General features: G+C 40.3%; 1 protein-coding gene across 2 annotated transcripts in view; it reads left to right on the top strand.

Annotated features, from left to right (window-relative positions):
- TENM3 (teneurin transmembrane protein 3) overlaps positions 1 to 17972 on the top strand; it is a 157159-nt gene that overhangs the window by 50965 nt on the left and 88222 nt on the right. For both annotated transcript variants that reach the window (XM_082680576.1, XM_082680575.1), the window contains exon 8: positions 3674 to 3859. In XM_082680576.1, the coding sequence (XP_082536702.1) occupies positions 3674 to 3859 (186 nt within the window). The remainder of the gene's footprint in view (positions 1 to 3673; positions 3860 to 17972) is intronic.

Here is a 17972-nt window from a genome sequence, read left to right as displayed (position 1 = left end):
TCAATATCGGCATGAAAGATTCATGGGCCGCTCTTCACCTATTATACGTTGAATCTCGGAAGCCCAAACTAAAGAAAGTCTTATATAGGCTAATTTGTGGTATTGATGGAAAACTTCTGCCGACCCCGTAAGTAGATATCCTAGTTGGAGAAACAGTTTATGAGTTTTCTTCCTGCTCCCCTCCTCACGTTTCTTTTTCCTCCTTTCTTTTCTTCCCCTCTCTCGTCCCCTCTCCTCCCTTCCCCTCTTCTCTTTCTTCCGCCCCTCCTTTTCCTCTGCTTCCCTCATCTGTGGCCATACATTGTTGGAGGCAACCAGGGTTTACAGTTGCTTATTATTGCTTCACAGAAATGTGAGTTGATTCAGAGAGCTTGGAAAACCAGAGACTGTGGTTAGAAAATGCGAATGTGTGACTGTTAGAGTTGGCAAGGAGTATAGGATACATAAGTAAAAACCCACATTGGGGCCAGCACTATAGAGGGCCTCGAGTATCTCACTGAAGAGTTTTAAGAAATCATCACCAACCAAGGTTTATCAAGCAAGGGCACATGGCATTGTTTCAAATAACACACGGGGACTTCCCTGGTGGCGCAGTGGTTAAGAATCCGCCTGCCAATGCAGGGGACACGGGTTCGAGCCCTGGTCCAGGAAGATCCCACATGCCGCGGAGCACCTAAGCCCGTGCACCACAACTACTCAGCCTGTGCTCTAGAGCCCGCGAGCCACAACTGCTGAGCCCGCGTGCCACAACTACTGAAGCCCATGCGCCTAGAGCCTGTGCTCCGCAACAAGAGAAGCCACCGCGATGAGAAGCCCACGCACCCCAACGAAGAGTAGCCCCTGCTCGCCGGAACTAGAGAAAGCCCACGCGTAGCAACGAAGACCCAACGCAGCCAAAAATAAGTAAATAAATTACACATTAACTCATTTTGTCCTCCACCTAAAAAATATAATTACAAGAGCAAAATAGGCATTTAGCTCTTTCTTTTGAGTTATTATTTACATTTCCAGCTTCTATATTAAAGATGTAAAACTCCAATTAAAGTTTATAGATATTACTTGTATACAGTTACTTGATTCGGGCCTCTTACGCCTCCATCAGTGAAACAGGCATAATAATACTAGCTATAAAACAATACTTGTTTGAAATATTGTCATTCTAGTTTGTTTCCCACAGTTATCCAAGTAGGCAAGGAATAATGAAATAGCCCCTTTTTTGTGTTCTGTATAAAGTTACTTAATACATTACCAGAATTATTTTATAAACGATGGTTTGTAATTGATATTAAATAGCTCAGAAGTTAATTTGGTCTTCTTCATAAAATGGTATTGCTATAAATAGCAAAAAAAAGGATATAAATGTTAATTAAAAGATTAAATTGGTTGCCAAAATTACATATCACTTTTACATATTTAGACTGATTTTTTTCATACTGACGTAACCATTTTGCTAGCTGAAAATCTAATTTTACCTGTATACAAAATGACCACTTAGACATAATGAGTGAAGGTCTTCATCCTATTCATCTTTAAATCCCTAATACAAAATACACACTTAACACATGTTAACCTCTCAATATAGAGAGTTGAATGATGAACACAGTATGCTTCTTTGGGAGAAAGTAATTAAGCACAGGAAAAAACTTCATTAAACTTTGCTATTTGCTGCCAAAAGACAGAAAACTTACTTAGAATTACTAGTAAAGACCTCAAATACGCATCTAGTCATCCTGTGAAAACATCTGGGTTCACCTGCCTCCAATTTGTCTGCAATTCTCTTTGAAAGTTTACAAAAACACCGTTGTTAATTTCCATTTGTGACTTAAAAGTTTACTTGCAGTAGAATTTGGAATTTCTAACCTATTGAATCCTAAAGCAAAACACTTTACCAGCTGCCTCTTTTGTTGTTGTGGAAATGACCTTCAGAGATCTAAATTCAATAGGAGAGTAGATTTTACACCTGAAGAAACATTTGGTTAAGCTGCTGAAAGAGAAGAAATGAATTATTTCCATCAGAAAGTTTATAGGTTTGAAAGCAACAGAGCTTTCCTCTCTCTTCAGCAGCAGTTTGTCCATTAATTAGCCCTTCAATTCCACTTCAATTAAATTAACTCTAATTAATAAGTTCATTACAAAGATTGACGCACCTTGCTCAAAGCGAGTGTGCTAATCGCTGCTAAACACCTTCACCCTAATGAAAAATTGATTCGATTGAATAAAAAAGGGAACCTCAGAAAGAAACCTCACTCTTCTGAGCTGAGGTGACGTTCTGTTCCTCTGAAGTTAATCAAACCATCTTGGATCTTTTAATCAAAAATTTAATTCAAAGGAGATAGAAAATGTGGCATGAAAAAAACCACATACCACTCTCCTCCAGTTCATAGTCCTGGCTCTTGTTTACAACTCTCACTGAGCCTGGATGTGGTGTCTAAAAGTCTTCAGCCCTGTGAATTCCAGTGTCTGAGAAACGTTTTATTTGGTCAGTGAAAGGGGGACATGTGATCATGTGACTACATAAACAGTGATTATTTCTTAATTTTAAAATTCAGCTGTAGTCGTTTTCTGTCTGTCAGAAACGACAGGTTTTTACTGTTGAAAGAAAACCAAAACTAAACAGTAGTCTTCCAATCTTTAGAAAAAAGCTCATTTTATTTAACTTTATATGTGAAGAGTGAAAAATAAAATAACCCTCAAAGTTCTGTCTGTCTGTCTCTCTCAATTGGTTCTAGTCAAATAAAGCTTCTAAGAAAGTTTTTTAAGAAAAAAATTATTTCAGACGCCTGAATTCTATTTTAACAACCTAACCTGTTGTTACCGTTCTTAAAGTCCTTTGGTCACTTGTGCCCTTTTCGGTAATTCTAGTAATTGAAAATCCTTGCTTTGCAAATGCCAGAGCTGGCAGTTCTATATATTATTAAACCGGCTTTCTACTATGGTTTTGCTTAGCAACTTTTATCTGTCAACTGTACAAATATACTTAATAGGAAAAACAACAGCTTCTTTTATTTAACCAGCACGTCTCTGTGTCAGGAGCAAGCTAAAGTGCATACTAAAGTAGATTCTTTTTTTTTTTTTTACGCTTTTTTTTTATAAAAGATTCTTTTCAGTGGAAGTTTCTGAATATTTAAAAAAATTAAACCATAGGATTAAAAATAATCCCTTTTCAGTTTTTGCTGTATGGGTGAAACCTAACTCCTGTTAGATACCTGACATACACAGACACTTAAATATTTCGTAAATTTTATATCAATTTGATGTATGTGTGCCTGTGTTCCTGGCTGTCGAAAGATACTCCTGGAAACAGGTATGTCAGGTATGTGTGAGTACAGTTTCCTCTCCTTATGAATCATTTGTTCTGTTTTGTTAGTAGCGTGTGTGTGTGTAAGCACATATATAATACAGAAAATTGTTTATAACATAACTACCATGTGCATTTTACGCCCAATCGTGGCAGCATATAAAATGGAACAAAGAAAGCAAACTACGTCTGTCGCTCCTAGCCCTCGATGCTGCCATCTACTTAGTAGGTAAATGCTTTCGTACGTATGCTCCGCGACTTTGTTCTTCACCTTGTTGACGCGCGGAGTTTGAGACGAAGCGCTTCTCCCTCGCTCCCCGTCTCACTCGCCGCTGCTCTCCTCTCCTGCCCGGCTTCCTCTCTTTCTCCCCCCAGAGATCTGTTCCGCGGACTGCGGCTCGCACGGCGTCTGCATGGGGGGCGCCTGCCGCTGTGAAGAAGGCTGGACGGGCCCAGCGTGCAGTCAGAGAGCCTGCCACCCGCGCTGCGCCGAGCACGGCACCTGCAGGGACGGCAAGTGTGAATGCAGCCAGGGCTGGAACGGCGAGCACTGCACCATCGGTAGGCCGGCCGCGCCCCGCCCCGCCCCCAGAGCGCCCCGCCCCGCCCCGCCCCGCGGGCCTGCTGCTCACCTCGGGAAAGCTCCTCCCCCCCCCCACCCGTTAGCTCTTCCTGTCCTGTGTTCAGAAGGAGTGGCCGCTAGGGAAGGGTCTCAGGTCCCAACGGCAGCCCAGTTCTTTTTACAGCCGCTGCCTCAAGTATCGAGTGTAAGAATGTTCTGTGCATGGTGCTGGGGGACGGCCGCCGAGACTGACTCGCATAAGGCTGATTTCACCGTGTAACGGCAGTATTCTTTACTTGAAGAAAGAGATTCCCAGTATGTAGCCTTTGGGGCTCCTGTAGATTCCAGAATCACACATCTTAGCCCCTGTCCATCTGTTTGCGTCTCTGAAAGGAGGCTGGAGTCTTTATGACTATCCTGTAGCACCATGAGGAAGGAAGCAGAATACAATACACCCATCTAGATTTTCCACAACAGTTTTATATGCTTAACACTTCTTAAAATACGGTGATGTTCTAGCACGTCTGTTGGTTAAATAAGACAAATAGGTGTTTAAGATCAAACTCTTAGTATATAAATGGTATTTCGCCTGGATACAGAAGCACCCGGAACATACATACTAGTTCCATATTTTCAAGGTCTTCAGTGCCTTTGCTTTCACCGTTTGAGTCACTGAAATGAAAACGTCTATTTAAAGAAAATACAACAAAAGTAAGTAATACAGTGCTACCTCACTTCAGTGAAAATGTACAATATTAATTAGAAATGGCACAGTCCTACAAAAATCTCATAATTTGAGGAATGGTTTTTCTCCACATTTATGTCTGTAGGGTAAGATTGGACAGAGCTGTTGGTGGAGTCTTGACATAGTGAAGGATTTCTTCTTCCAGTGCATCTCTAAGTTTATGTACTTTAAAAAAAAAAACGCATTGGTTAGCCAAGATTTTTTTTCACAGGAAAATTGAAATCACTTACATTTTATAAGCTGTCACAAATGGCATCTCTGCAGAATTTCCAGGAAGGCTCTTTTCAAATCATCTGTTTCAGGGGTCCCACTATTACCCCCCCCCCACCCTCACCGACATGTGGTGATCCGCTGGAAGGGCCCTCTCGGCACAATTGTGCTCAGGGCTATAGACGTTTCCAGAAAGGGGAAAGACTCATCAGGTGGTGTCTGCAGGAATCCACGTCCAGGTTTTCCAGGCTCCTTGTCTCCCACCAGGAGAGGTCACAAGAACCATGCCCCTTTCTCCAGCAGGGAAATGCAGCAACATATGTGCAGTGTTTCCGCCCGTTTGAGGTTGAGAGTTAAAAGGTTTTTATTGGGGCTGCTCAGCGAGGTAGCCTGTGTCAGCCACAGCCATGAAAATTCCAGGCTCTCCAAAGAAGAGCAGATGTTCAGTGCTGCAGGTGCGCAAAATAACCTCATCAGTGTAGGGAACTCCACCTTTCCAGATGCTGGCCAAGGGCCAGCCCTGCAGACGTCTGAAGATCAGGCCTTTATGTTAACTCTTACCTGCGAATCATACCTACGGTGTCACCTGTTGAAGGTGAGCTACTGCCAGCAACTGGGGAGCTTGTAGTCCTACTGGGGTAAACTGCAAAGTGCTCATCCCCAGCAGCTGGCCCGGATGTGGCTTCCCCTCCTCTGCTCTTTAAGGGAGGCTCCGCAGGGCAGTGCAGTGACTGCCTGTTGTTCACGTGAGCCGCACTTGGGAGCTGCTACGGTAAGGCGGGAAATGGTTGACAGTCACGATTTGCGTATTTTCTGTGGACATGCAGAGGGCAATGTAATATCCCTGTGACCAAACAGCATCATGCTGCAATCCCAGAGTGCACGCACACGAGAGGCGGGGCAGGAACAACATACCTCTAAACATACACCATCTTGCTCATGACCCCAGCACCACCCTCATCCTAAGTGAACTGATTCTAGCTAGAGGGAAAATGTTATATATTTGACTATTTGTAGCCTGGGAAGTACAACCCACACTTGTATATATAGCTTGGAAAACGAGGAGGTGTACTATAAAGTTATCCACGAGCAGATTTAACTTGCCAACCAGCAGTCACCAAACAAATCATTCTCTGGGTGTCCTCATTGACCTTGGTCATATTACATGGTTAATTTCCCATGGAGGAGCTGTTCTTGAACAACTTCCCAGTTGTCTAGGAACAAACGGGATTTTTGCTAGGCGCAGGTCCTGTTGTTATAATTTAACGTGTCTTGCTGTGGTTGTTAATAATTCCATTTTCTATTGTTTCGTTTTATTTTGTTGCTTTTATACTCTGTATGAGTAACAGCGTGGAAGTAAAGGACCTGTGTCATTTAAAAATAAATCTTTGAAGTGAACCGTTTAAGAGATGTAGAGAACCTTTAAATCATTGTTTTGCTCTTTTGTACTCTCAGAAGTAGTTATTCCAAGTTTTTGCATACGAAGATCCAGTTGCCTTTCCCTGTCTACTTCCTACCTGTGTGTATGTCCACAGTGAAGTCTCAGGGGTCCTTTAAAAGGAGGCCTTTGTGAGCCACTGATTAAACAGCGCAGGAAACTACAGTATATTTTCTCCTTCAGGAGAGTTCCTGTTCTGTTCATTTCGTCTCAATTTCAACAGTTAGGCATCTGGCTGGAAGGAGCTTTCACTTTATGAAAGGACGCTCGTAAATCAGCAAGATTTTTTGTCCCTTCTCCATATTATGTGCCGTCTCATTGAATACAAACAGGGAGGTTAATTGGAAGAGAGATGGAGGAGAAATTAAACAGTTAGAAGCAAACAGAAGTTCCCAATAGAAAGCAAAGAATATTCTTCATTAGTCATCTTACTGTCTTCATAAAGTTTTCATGCTTTCATAAAACCATAGGCATTTTGAGAGTAAAATAGGTTATGAGTTTAGAGTATTCACTGAGCACCCAACTACCTGAAGGGATTCCATCCTGATTATTTTTATGAGCGTGTTCGTACTTTCCTCTCCTTATGAATCATGTATTCAGCGAATTCGGCATATTCGTCCTCAGGTTTGTTGTCCCAAGTCCTTCTTTTTTCTTGAGTTAGACTTTGACTAGTGATGTATACAGATAAAAATGAAACAAAGGGAAATCCACTTGTAGCAATACTATGATTAAAATGAATATTTCTCCCTTCCTCCCCAAAACCCACTTAGGATTGTTGGACCCTTTCATTAATAAAGAGGAGTTACATGATTGAACCGCGTGAAATAAGCACCAGCGATGATTACTGACATGGTTTAGTACTAACAGCGCCGGTGTAGATGCTCAAGTAGCATAATGTCATCCTTTGTGAGCGAACGTGCGTAATTGGCAAATGATCATCATACTCATTCTCCTCTCTCTGTTCTTCATAAGATCGGAAACACGTAAGAACATTTAGAGTATCCAGAAGCTAGTTTAAAAATACTAAATATAAGTAAGTGGTTTCTAAATAATAGTTGACATAATTAGAATGTTATTGTGGCATTTCTGTATGGAAAAGCTTAAACAGTTCTGTACTGTGAGAGCTGTGGTGGTTCAAGGTCCGATCTCTGAACTGGGAGATACTTGGCCTGATTCAGTAAGCTCACCATTTGTAATGTATTTAACTGGAACCGGAATCTGTAAAGAGGCAAAGGCAACTCAGTTGGTTTGGCTCTCTCTTTTCTTCTTGCTTAGGAAGAGAGGGGCCAGTTATCTGATTGGCCTGTGCTTGGAATTAATGGGGCACAGAAGCAACATAAATATCACGCCAGCCTCTACTGAGCACATGTTTGGAGGCAGAATCCGTAAAAGTGCAACGCTAACTAAATATCCTGGGCAATGATAAATCCTAAGTACCAAATTTTGAGTAGTAGTAACCTGTACCTTCTCCAGGAAATACTCTTTTTAGCAATTGCTGGAGAAAAGTTGCCCCTACAAGCATCTATTTGTATTGGAGAGCAGGGGAGGCCGTAGATGAGACTGTGACCCAAAGGGTGGGGAAGGGGGAGATTGGATAACAGCTGCTTGTTATCTACGCGGGGGTTGTTACAAAGGTGAGGAAGGCTCAGATCTCTGTGGATGGCGAATCCCCTTCTGGAGGCTGATCTGCATTTCCCATTGCCGCACAGACACAAATGGAGAAACTGGGCTTACATTGTTTAAAAGTTGCTTAGGTTGGAAACATATTTAAATGGTGGAACAAGATCCCAAAGGAATTTTCGAGTCTCCGTTCCAATAAGTATTAGCGCAATAGCATAATTATGTAGGTGTGAATTGGGAGGCGTTGTTTTTTGGGTTTTTTTCCTTTCTGTTAGTTAGAGGAATGTTTTAGGAGAGGAGTGTTTTTTCACTTTTTTGCATCCGCAGAGTATCTCAGGTTTAAGAGCTTTTGGAGTTTGAATCTTTGCTACATCATTTACTTGGTGTATGACCCTGTGCGAATCATTTAACCTCTCTGAATATGTTTTCTCATAGATAAATATTATGTACCTCAGAGTTGTTAGGATCAAATGAAATGCTAGGATGTAAATCACTTATTAAAGTGCCTAGCAGTGTTCACTAGAGTTTTTATTTTGTTGTTGAGTATAAGTGAGTCAAACTGTAACCCAGACAACGTTTTGGGTGCTGAAATTTTTTTTTTTTTTTAAACGGTAAAACAAAATGGCTATCCAAGGAATTTGCTTTAAGGAGTTAATGTAATTTCCATTTCATTGTTATAAAGTGTGACCTAGTCTCACACTGACTATGGCTTAACAAGAGGTTAATATGTTTGGGATGGCGGTTTTCAAAACCACAGTGATGAAAGACAGGTGGAGTCTATTGTGATATTTTTCTTCTAGTTATGTCTCAAACACAGAGTCGTTTATTGAGCTACATTGATTTTCCTATACTTTCAGGTAATTCAAATGGAAATTTGGCCTCGGGGAGATCCTTACCCCTTTACGCTACAAAAGACTGGCTGTTGGTTTCAATTCTAATTCTTTTTTTTTTTTTTTTTTTTTTTTTTTTTTTTTTTTTGCGGTACGCGGGCCCCCCACTGTTGTGGCCTCTCCGGTTGTGGAGCACAGGCTCCAGACGCGCAGGCTCAGCGGCCATGGCTCATGGGCCCAGCCGCTCCACGGCATGTGGGATCTTCCCGGACCGGGGCACGAACCCGTGTCCCCTACATCGGCAGGCGGACTCTCAACCACTGCGCCACCAGGGAAGCCCTCAATTCTAATTCTTTAGCACATGGGAAACAAGATCATTAATAATCACGAAGACATGCTTTGTTTGTTCAGACAAAAGTTCCATGCATAGTACTCAGCACACCTCTAATAAAAACCACCACGGTTGCTCTGGGCTTAGGGGTGCTGGAGATGAGAGATTGAAAATGAAATACACACCGCTGGGGAAGGCATCAGTTAAACAGTATGGGCGTAAAAAAGAGATCAGAACTGTACCAGTGTGGATATGGCTTAGACCTGGTATTCTAATTCTTATCTCAGGATAATGGTGAAAGAATAGTATTTTAGTGGTTAAATTAAAAAAAATAGGTGGCATTTTTGAAAAAAAAGACCTCTCTGATAATATACTTCAGAGATTACAAGATCAGTACTCGTGACTTTTGTCATGTTCTCAAATTGGGAATCATATTCATAATAATATAGAATAAGGAGGTTCTAAAACTATCTTCTTCCATTTTAAACTTTATGACTCCCCTCTTAACAGGTGCTTACACCCACAAATGATGGCTGTAGGAGGCGTTTGGCTTCACACCTGTCAGCGTCGTGTACTGACAGCAGTTAAGAAAGAGGCCTCTGGTGCCACCTGTCCGGGTCGCTGATGGCGCCGTTGACATATTTACTGTGAAACTGGTGAAGCTTAAGCATCAGGGCCCCTCACCTGCACAGGGCCCTTCTAGGATCTCACAAGGCGACCATGGATTTCTATGGTCCTATGTTGCAAATCATTTAGGACCTTTGTCTCTTTCCACTCCCAACTCCTCTCCCTCACACTTTCCCTTGTGTAGGTGGCATTGGAGTGGCTGTAGGCACTTGGAGGATTCAGCTAAGGAGAATTTCACCTGGGGATGCGTTTAGTTTCCATTTAATTGGATATATTTGTGAGGTGTGAAATCATTGCCATCTGTGATTGTTTCATGCTAGCCGTCTGGAGATGTTTCTGCCACCCACTGACTCATCTAGTGAACATCAGAGTACAGGGTCAGAAATGATAGGAAGATATGAATTTGTACTACGGAGCCCCACACCAGAGGAAAATAGGTAGTGGAGCGGAAATAAGGCTTGAAACGTATGGAAACTGAAGCCCGTCTCTGGAAAATTCTTCCTGTCGTCAGATATGTTGTAAAATGCCCAATCCAAATGGGAGTTTTCTCTCGTCAGCAATATATTCGATGATGGAACTTATACAGTTATAAATGTGCCCTAATTTTCTCTTTTGATGATTATTTCTTTTTGAGGAATTTATCAGAATTCTTGTATCTTTAAGGCATGAACCTAGAGCAGTACTGCAAAATTGAGCTCATCAGTGTGTGAAGTCACATGCATCCCAGTGTACCACAGAATCATATGAACATACCAGGAAAAGCTTCAGGGCTTATGTGACATGAAATACTGATATTGATGAAGATGTTATCAAACTCATAATATTCTAGGATGCCATCACAACAAAGTGGCTAATGAATGTCACCAATTCACAGAGTTTTTTTTAATTAATTAATTTTAATTTTTTGTTTATTTTTTTATTTTTTATTTTTTTGTTTTAATTTTTTTTAACATCTTTTCACAGAGTATTTAAGCCTAGTTTATTACACCATAAAGTCTTCCCAAATTTGGCAGTAATGCCCCAAATTTGCATAACATTACTAATAACAAATTTTGAAGCCAAATGAAACTTTCTAGATTATCAATAATGAAAACCATATTAAACAATCACATTGAAAAAAGACTGAATTATCTGTCTAGTCTCTCTATACAAAATAGTATAAAACCATTGTCTTATAAGGAGGCAAAGTAAATGTAGCCCAAAAATTATAGAAAAAAAGTGTTTGTTAGAGACATGTCAGGCACTTAATAATAAAAAATGTTCTGCAGTTTTTTTCTGATGTTTGTGGTGTTTATCAGCTTAAAAACTATAATTTATTGTGATTTCTTGTCATTCTAAATAATGACTCAATTTGTACCTAATTTCATATTTATAATTTGGGGTTCTTTTTCTTAAAGAGAGCCCCCCAATTTGTATCATTTCAGACCCCACAGAAGCTGGATCTACCTGTGTTCCAAACTCTATTACTTGACAGCTGTGTGATTTGGGGAAAATCACTTAAACTCTCAGTGCCTCAGTTTGCCCATCTCCAAAGTGGGAATGAAAATAGTACCTACCTCCTAGAGTTGATGAGAGGGTTGATGACCTAAAACATGTAGAAGGGCACTTGGAACACTGTCTGGCACAAAGCAAACATATAGGGATGCTACTTATTGTTACCGTTGCTAGAGTATATGGACTGAGATTAATAAAAAAGTTTACTGTGGCTGGCTCTTCCCTACTGAGTCTTATCCTAATGCAGCGGAATTAGCCAGCAGGAAAACAGGAATGCATGCTGGTTCCAAGAACAGCTTCTCCCCTCCACTTCCCGACACACTAAGTCCACACTACTGTGGACAGAGATGCCTCGTGATCTGTCATACAGGGTGGAAGGTGGGTCATCAGAACGCAGTAGGCATAGAGTTGAGTGGGAGGAAATTCCCCTTAGCTGACTTGGTTGGCCATGAAAATCCAGACAGGCAAAAAATCCTCCCATGAAGTGTGCAAAAAAGGAGAACTTCTTAAGATCCTTCCTGCTCAGCAGTCCCAGTGATTGTAAGTAATTTCACGTGACCAAGAGGCTAGCGATTCCTAAGAGAACTGTGGAAGACCCCCTTCAGAGCTCATTGAGAATCACCGATGTCCTGAAAACCAGGCTGATTTTTAGATGTCGATTTCTTCCTTTGAGATTACATTTGCATCCATTTGGGCTTCTCGATATTATTTTTTTCATTTGAGTCTGATTTATTCAGTTAACAGTTTTATATACAGTGCTTTCTCCTCTGTAATCCCCTCAGAATTGGTTTTTTTTTTTTTTTTTAACGAGATCGCTTAATCTCCTCTCTCCTGAAAATGCAAAACTAGTTTCTCTGGCCTTTCTGAATGATGGAGGCCCTATTTTGTTAGGTTGTCAGCCCTCTACAGAGTTTCAGGATTTTTTAAACTATCACAGATAGTGTTTATTTCACTAGTCAATGTCACCATGTTCCATTTAGTTTCATTTTTATGAAGAAGTGTTTGGATAATGAGAGCTGTGTTGGGACTTCCCTGGTGGTGCAGTGGTTAAAAATCCACCTGCTAATGCAGAGGACACGGGTTCGAGCCCTGGTCCAGGAACATCCCACAGGCCGTGGAACAACCAAGCCCATGCACCACAACTACTGAGCCTGAGCTCAGGCTGCGCTTGTGTTCGTTTGTTTTTCTTTACATGTACCAATTTCAGCATCAAAGGACATGAAGCCGGGTGGGTTCCATTGGCTGCAGCCCAGCATTGCCAACAATGGCAGATCTGTACTTAAAGCGAAAGTAGTCATTTCATTCAGTGTTCAGTAACCTTTGAGAGAGAGAGGACTCAACCAACAAAAAACAAATCCACTGGCCTAAATTTGAAACTTTAGTAAGTTTGACTGTTTCCATCATATATTAAGCCATAATACAGTATGTCCAAGTGTTTTTGTTTTTTATAAATTATTTATTTATTTTTGGCCGTGTTGGGTCTTCATTGCTGTGTGCGGGCTTCTCATTGCAGTGGCTTGCTGTGGAGCACAGACTCGAGGCGTGCAGGCTTCAGTAGTTGTGACACATGGGCTCAGTAGTTGTGGCTTGCGGGCTCTAGAGCGCAGGCTCAGTAGTTGTGGCGCACGGGCTTAGTTGCTCCGCGGCATGTGGGATCTTCCTGGACCAGGGATCGAAACCGTGTCCCCCACATTGACAGGCGGATTCTGATCCACTGCGCCACTAGGGAAGTCCCTGTCCAAGTTTTTGAATCACTCTGAATCTCTGCTAACTTTGACAAGCCATATCCTCTAAAGCTGCAGAGTGGTTATTAGTTTTGACTCGTCTTTCTGGGAGGTGCCTTGCAACCTTAACTTTGCAGCATCCCTTCATCCCTTAATTTGTGCCTGCACAAGTCCCATCGTGTCCCAAGAGCCTCATTAGAATTACATTCTCAAATCAAACAAATCCTGGGGAAAGTCTGAATTAGAATCTTCCCATAACTTTTGCACCTTATTTACTGTGTGACCGTCAGTAAAATCCATAGTCCCCAGAGCTGTCCTGATGAATGTGTTTCATTGTGTTGACGATGTATTTCCCTAGGCGTCAGTTTCTTTACCCTAAGAATGGGAGTAAATGTACCGAACCACCTTCAGCTATTGACATCAGGTATTTGAGTGCCACTGTTGTCTGTCTGGTTCTTCATGCTGTGATTTATCCTTACTAAAGAGAGAGGCAGCAGCCTGAAGCCGAGACTCTGTTCTCACATGGCAGGAGTGCTACTGAGAGGTAAATTTCAGTGACAGTCGCATTGTTTTGGGAAATGTTACACGTGTTCTATACTTTAGAAAAGGGACATTTTTTAAGGACTTCCAGAAGTCAATTCTGCATGTAGGTAATTGTTTTGTGGATGAGTATGTCTCGATTTAACCTAGATCTTTCCATTTAGGTGATATACACATAGCCTATGAGGATGAGAGTTTTGAGGTCTTTAGAAGAAATATGCTTGACGTACTTCACGGTCATGTGATAAAGGATCCTATCCTGTGGTGGTTATTTGTGAACAAATTTTCCCTCCAGTCTACTTCCTGTGGTGTAACTTGGGTCCCAAGAGCTACTATAAATTAACCTTATTCCTACTCAGCTGACGGTGAGGCCTACTGGCTTTAGAGGCAATGTGTTCAGAAAAAAAAAAGAAAATGGAGGGTTAAATCTACTGTCATTTTTCTCCAATGGGAGCAGTATAAGAAAATATTGATTATTTGTATTGTTTTATGATCATTTAGGTGTCATTGAAATATACCTGATTTCTTTAGGCTTGATAAATCTGATTCCTTCCTTTCTTACTATCTTGTGTTTATTTCCCACCACGAATTTAGTGGTTTTCTAGCTAGTTTTTTTAAGTCTCTCAAAATAAGTTACGTGTAAGTGCTCTGTGTCTTAGGGAAACAATTTATAAATTATAATTATTATCCAAAAGAAATTTTTGAATCTGTTCCTTTGAATTAAAATGTTATATTCCATAGTTTAAAAAGTTTATGAAGAGATAGGATATCAGAATAAAAGCCAGTTATGTGTCAAATTTATATCGTATTGTTTTATTAAAAGCCTGCCATTGTGTTCCTTTACTAATATACTAGAGTATCTTTTTCAATTTGGAACACCTCATTGATTTGCATCTTTTAAAAATCATCTAAGACCTTAATTTCCACCAAATCTAGTGTAGAGGGGGTTTGAAAGCTCAATTGACTGGTTATATTGTGTAATTTAACCAGAAATAAAGGCGAAAGATGCTCCTTTTAAATCTTGCCAAGTTCATCAGAACCCTTTTATTGAGAAGCTTAGGTCCAAGGCGTTTGGGAGTGAAACCAGGTGCAAAATAATATGTCATCAGCTATTTCACAGGATTAGTGAGGAAGAGAAGGACCACGACTAGGGCCAGATTATAAATAAGCCACGTTCTTCCCCAAACTCAAGCCAGGTAACCGTAGCCCCAGCCGGCTGGTGAAGTGTTCATGTAGATTTTAAGTCATGTTCACCATCTGCAGAGATCCGTATTACCCTAAGGGAGTAAATAAAGAATCAGAGCTTTGCATTTAGTTTCATGTAAGCACGGAAGAATTAAGCCTACAATTTCAAGGAATGTGATTATTCCTTCCCGCAATGGTACCTTAGTATTCTTCAGTGGCAGAATTTCTCTGTGTCATTTCTCGAATGTGACAAGTTGAAAATAGCCTCTTTTCATCTCAAACCATTCCTTTTCCACCTACCTGTTTTTAAAATACAAGTTACGGTGTTGGTCCGTACAAAAGCCATGGCCTATATTATTTTCACAGATTACGGTGTGACTAGAGCCGATTTTTTTCTGTTACTCTTCTCCATGATGGGTTCATTGACCCTCTCTTCTTCGAGTGCCTCTTTAGTGAAGCTGGAAAACGGCTGCCTCTAATACGGCCATAATTTCTGGGGTTTAACAGACATGTGCCTTGGATACATTAAGGACCAGTCAAAGGAGGTCCATAAATATGAATACTTTGCCAGCTGCCTTTCCATTAAACCCTGTTGGTTGAATGAAATTAGTAAATAATTACGTTGGTGGGGAATCTGGTAGATCCAAATGGAATATAATGTCTTCCTTTAACAGCAGAGCTTAGTTTTTTTCCTATACACCAAATTAGGTTTTAGGGCAATCTCCATTGCAAATGGACTGATTTGCATTAAAACTATGCCTCCTTGTTCTGATTTGTCAACACCTCTTTTTTAAAAAAGTCTTTAACATTAAGCATGGGTGGGTAAGACCATCTGTTTCTGGAGCTTGCCCGCAGCTCCATCACTTAACACATGAGACAGGTTACAGCTGTTTAATTGTTATGGTGCTGAATGATGATCATTCTATCCAAAATTAACATTTATATATGTATGCACAGAAAGCGTGTGGTTAAGCATAAGTGGTCTAATTGTGAATTAATGGTGTTAGGTATTCATCAGTTAGACCCGACATGAACAGTGAAGTGTAAAATAATGCTTTTCACAGACAATTCAACTCTTGGGTTTTAAGATGAGTCCCCAGTAGTGATTATTATGCGTGTGAGAAACCCACTCCCAATACATTGGTGTATGCAAAGGGAAAAGATCACCATATAACTCATAAAAAGCAAAGAGAAAACCGTCTATGTGGTTACTGCACAAACCCTAACTCTTTCCTGCCCCCAAAAGCACTATCCTCTGGTCTGTGACCAGTGTAGGTACAAGCCCCAGAGTAAAAACCTAGGTGGGCGATTATGGTTGCACGTACCAGCAAGGCACCCACAAGCTACTGGGAACATTTTTCTCAGCCAAGTGAGGGTGGGTTTCCCCTGTATGTAGAAATGGTGACACAGACTCACATCATTGTGCTGCAAAGGCTATAGCAATTTATATTCTGTTAGGTCTGCTCAATACATTCCATAATGAAAAACAGAATGAAAACTTTTCAGCAAAATTGCAGGATAAGGATCGTGATATGCATGTAAAATAAGATATTTAAATGTCTTAGTTCCCAAGTAGTTACTGTAAAAGTGACTTGTATTTCCGAATTTATGAGCAGATTATAAGAAGATTTACATAGCCCTTTAAAAATATTAATTTACGTCGCTCGAATCAAATCACTAATGAGGGAACACGAAATATATAAGGACAAGTTGTGATGTGCTCTTTATTCTAAAAAGCTGAATCACATTTTGATTAGGAACTTTGCATCTATACCAGCACAGGGTTTATGCGAGACAGAGAATAAGAAAACTTCTTGACACAAAAATGGAGTTGTCTCCACTTTGGGATCTAGCCCGTTCATATGAAGAAGGGTCCCGTCAAAGGGAGTATATCTTAAGCAGGTGGAGCATAGGGGGCCCATCCTGGCGTCGCTGGGGCAGAGTGGACCCCATGGCTTATGAAAACAGATCACTGGCAGCCCGGAGATGCTTTGCTTAAAGTCAGATTTCTTTCTTTCTTCATAGTCTCGTAAAAGATACCAGTGACTTCATGATTTTGTCCTTTTTAAACTGTCTTTATTAAAAAGATTAATTCATAGTACCTGTTATTTAAGGGTTTACTATGTGCTAAGGCACAATGCAAAGTTCTCTGCATATATTATCTTACTTAATTTTCACAACAGCCTTATCAAGTGGAAGCTATTAAAATCTTGATTGACAGAACTCAGGCTCAGAGAGGTTCTATAACTTTTCCGTGGATGCACAGCTAGTAACAGACCCAGAACCCAAATCCACATGAACCGTTCCCAAGCCCCTCCTCTTAAGCACTAGACTATGCTGCCTCCTAAATTACTGTTTAATTGTTTTAGCATGTATGTATATAGTAGAATAGGTGAAAATTAAATTTTGTTCTGTGATAAAGATAATATCTACATACCTGTCACATTCGACTGAATTGTCGTAGAAACAGATGCAGTAATAACCATGTCAGTGATATATCAATAATAAAATGTCACTTTTTTTATTCAGGAGAATTTGAATTATAGCTGATAACAGGATCCATAGCTTGCCAAAATAACAATAACAATTGCAGCAACAAAAAAAACAGTTCAGAGAAAATCAATTTGTACTGTAGAAGATTTAAGAAAGTTGCAAACTACTTATTGAAAACGTCACACTTTTTCTTTCACACTTCTTTTTAAAAGTTAAATTTATTTCCAGTATCTTAGTAGATTGAATACTATGTATAGACACTGACCACTGAAAAGCACTCATACAAAGTGAGTAGATGACCTGTGTAACCAGTATCGGCTCATGAAAAAAGTCTCAGAAAAGTTTAATACCCAGGATACAAGTGGTAAACATCTATGCACACTCTCTCACACCTGCAAATAAAGAAAAAACACTCTCTCTGTAAACCACCTTTGAAAAGAGCTATTTACCTACAGTTTTTTCCAAATAAATTACAGTTTTATCTTCAGTAAGTTAAACAGATTGTTCAACTTTGTTCATTATTTTTCCTGGTAAAGTTTTTAAAAATTGACAACGGAAAGACCTAGTATATTTTACATACTTATTCACGCCTTATTCTATAAGTTTTCTTAAATACTAAATGTTATGACTAGACAAAAGTAATGATGGTAGACAAGAAATTACACTCTTTGATATTGACCAAATAGATCGTTTTCATGGTTTCCTGCCACAAGACTTGCTAGCACTACACAGACACCACTTTGGTAATTGCAGTCACCAAGTTCACTGTACCAGAATGTTAAAGTCCAAATATTTGTTTAGTGTAACATATATTTGTGTCTGATTTTCATTTATTAATGTGAAGAACTGTCTCTGATAGCTTAGTTCCCAAATCA

The sequence above is a fragment of the Grampus griseus genome (assembly GCF_964374135.1).
Source record: "Grampus griseus genome assembly, chromosome: 21".
NCBI lineage: Eukaryota > Metazoa > Chordata > Mammalia > Artiodactyla > Delphinidae > Grampus > Grampus griseus.
Note: the sequence above shows the minus strand (reverse complement) of the source record. Positions and strands in the feature narration are given on the sequence as shown.